A 3,069-nucleotide genomic window follows, 5' to 3' on the forward strand; every position below is an offset into this window, starting at 1 on the left:
CTGGAGAACCAGCCCTCCCCTCCCACCCCCCCCCCCACCCCCCCCCCCAAGTGGCAACTGGAGTCCCAAGGAGAGAATGCATCTTGAACCACAGCCAGGAGAGGGCTGCAGGCTTTCCTTGCCAAGTCTCTGGAAGGTGCCAAATGAACTTGAATCTTCAGCTCCAGGCCTTCAGAGAGCAAGCTGAGCAAGAAAAACACGGGGCCTGGGAAAAGCCACAGTCGGGAGGGAAGTACCCCACTCTCCTGGCTCTGTCCCTAATGCACTATGTGGTCTTAGTCCCCACTTCCCTCTGTGAGCCTCAGTTTCCCCCATTAGACAAGGCCCTTCAGCTTTGAGAGTGTGCAAAATGGCTCCACAGAGATCTCGCTCCCTAAGAGGCACAGAGAGGAAAAGACATTTTTCACCAAGTTAGACGAAATGTTGCCCTCCAGTTCCACCTGGCACTGGAGGGGCCCTGTGGGAAGAACTACAGGAGTGCTGGCCACCCGGAGGGTCCCCAGGGTTCCAGAGATAAGTGAGGTCCCTGCCACCAGAGGTGTCCAGGAAGGGAGGTGCCCAGCAGATGTGACGGCGGGGAAACTCCAGCCCTGCACCTAGGAAAGGCAAGACTTCCGGGGCTCTTGGGTTAGGAGCTTCTAGAACTCAGCATTTCCTCGCCCGAGGCCCCCATTCTAAAGCAGTGCAGAATTCTCCAGGACTCCCATTTCACAGCAGGGTCACTGGAGCCCTCTTCCTGGGGTTGCCTAGTGGAGGGGACTCCCTCCCAGCCTTGGGATATGGGGGTGGGGCAGAATGGTGAGCAACCAGGTTGAAAGCACTGATTGAAACAAGGCAGCACTGGGTTCAAATCTCGGCTCTACCACTTAACTGAGCAAGTAACTGAACACCCTCACATCTCAGGCCCCCCTCTAAAATGGGGGTGTAAATCAGGCGGCTGGGCTAACGAAGTACCCAGTGTCCAGCATGAAATGCCAGCTGCTGCTGCAGCTCTGCCAACAGGCTGGGTTCCCCGGAAAGCTTATGAAGCAAACACCAGTCAAGGGGCCCAGGAGAGCGGGAAGGAGGGAGGGGTGCTGGGGGAGCACACTGTTGACATGTATAAAGGTTTCTGGGGAAGGGAGTGGCCCCGAGAGGCCAGCTGAATGCGTGCTGGGGAGGCGGTGCAGACACTGGCTCATGAACCCCTCTTTGCTACACCCTAGCAGTGGAGCTGGCTCCTGGAGGCAGGTGTGGGTGGCATGCCACCAGTCACCTCTGCTGAGGCCACCCCACACAGATGCGAGGTCACTTGTTAGCACTCGGCTACAGACACACATATGTAAGTCTTCATGCAACAGAGCTGCAAAGCCTTCAGGTTCGGCTCCACCCTCCCACTGGAGAGGGGAGATGGAGGCCCCCATGGGGGTGAGGGGGGCTGAGGGCAAAAGCTCGAGAAGGCCTCTCCCATGCCACTGGGCCATACTCACTAGGGAACCCCGACCCACCCGGCCACCTACCTACTGCATCCGGCTCTGGCTCAGTGCCCAGGTATCGCCCTTGGGACCGTGAATCCACCAGCTGGAACCTCTTGGACTGGAGGTTCTCCAGCACCTGCTCATAGGTCTTGAGCAGAGAGCGGTCCAGGGTGGCTTTGAAGATGGCTGGCTCTGGGCGGGAGGGCTCAGAGGTCACTGGGTGGCCCTCCTTCAGCCAGTTCCGGAAGCCACCATTGAGTACAGACACAGTGCGGTGGCCAAACACGCGGAACATCCACCAGACCCGGGGAGCATAGAAGGTGCCCAGGTTGTCACCGTCATACACCACCACGTGGGTGTCGTTGCTGATGCCCAGGCGGCCCACGTAGTCGGCGAAGCCCTCCTCGCTGGGCAGCATCATCTCGTAGGGAGACGCGGTGTCCCGACACTCCTCTATATCGAAGAAGGAGGCGCCGGGCACATGGCGCTCCAGGTACTCCTTGCGCGCCTCGCGGGTGCCTGGTGAGTACCAGGACGCGTCCAGCACCCGCAAGCCAGGCCCCACCTTGCCAGCCCGGACCGACTCCGCCAGCCACTTGCTGGAGACCAGCGCCCGATAGAGCACTTGATGGACCATGGTTCCGGCTCTCTGTCACCTGGCGCGGGTGGGAACCGGGAAAGAGCCGAATGAGGAGGACTGTGTATGTGTAGTGGGGTGGGGCCTGGGGAGGAGCCTTCTCCCACTGCACCCCCGCCCCCCAGGGTGTCGTGTTTACAGCAACCAGTGGGCCTGGGGCACGCAGGGGGACGGGTCTGCAGATCCCCTAAGGAAAGCCTGCCCCATCCCTCCTACAGGCCTGGGCCGCAGCTCAGAAGCAGGAGGTGGGACAGGAGTTTCTGAGGGCTCCAACTGGGGGAGCTGGCTGGGAGGGGTCCGGCCCCTAGAAGTTACAACACTCAACTCCCCAGCCAAACAAGAGCGGTGAAAACATGCCCTGGACGGTGGGGCAATGGCACCTTGGGCTCAGAATCCCCCTTCCAGGGAGGGATGGGGGGTGGGCGCACGGGGAGGCAGCCGCTGGAGCCCCGCCACGCCCTCGCCTCCGCAAGCTCTCCTGCGGCCTCTCGCCGCACCCCCGCTCGCCTGCCTCCAGAATGCCCGGAGTCCAGCCGCCCACCCGTGCCTTCTGCCCTAGTTGATCCAAGGGTTCCGGGATACCCTGCCTCGCTTTCGCCACCAACACCCTCCCCTGGGCCGCAGGTGGCCAGCGGCGGGCCCAGCCCCGGGCGCCTGGCCGCCGCACTCACTCGCCCTCGCCGCCTCGCTGGCGCTCGCTGGAGAAGTTGGCAGGTTCAAACCCGGAGCCTGAAGCTCCCTGGGTGGCCCGAACCACTGTGTCGCCGGCCGAGGGGGGACCTTGCACCGTCCACCGCGACTCCGCAGCCCCAGTCGCCTGGTCACGCCCGGCCCCGGCCCTGCTCTAGGCGCTCTGCACCTTTCAGACCCTCAGGGTGCCTCTGGGAACGCCGGACGGCGCGAGGGTGGCGCGGGGCGGCGCTAGCGGCACGGGCGTCCCCCGGACCTTGCTAGTGGGAGGAGGGGGCAGCGGCG

General features: G+C 62.9%; 1 protein-coding gene across 1 annotated transcript in view; it reads right to left on the reverse strand.

Annotated features, from left to right (window-relative positions):
* TST (thiosulfate sulfurtransferase) overlaps positions 1 to 3,031 on the reverse strand; it is a 10,184-nt gene extending 7,153 nt beyond the window's left edge. The window contains exons 1-2 of the mRNA XM_006156526.3: positions 2,766 to 3,031; positions 1,500 to 2,113 (exon numbers count right to left, since the gene is read on the reverse strand). Of these exons, the coding sequence (XP_006156588.1) occupies positions 1,500 to 2,094 (595 nt within the window). The 5' untranslated portion in view covers positions 2,095 to 2,113; positions 2,766 to 3,031. The remainder of the gene's footprint in view (positions 1 to 1,499; positions 2,114 to 2,765) is intronic.
* Positions 3,032 to 3,069: the final 38 nt, after the last annotated feature.

Source organism: Tupaia chinensis, unplaced genomic scaffold (genome assembly GCF_000334495.1).
Source record: "Tupaia chinensis unplaced genomic scaffold, TupChi_1.0 Scaffold000496_1, whole genome shotgun sequence".
NCBI lineage: Eukaryota > Metazoa > Chordata > Mammalia > Scandentia > Tupaiidae > Tupaia > Tupaia belangeri.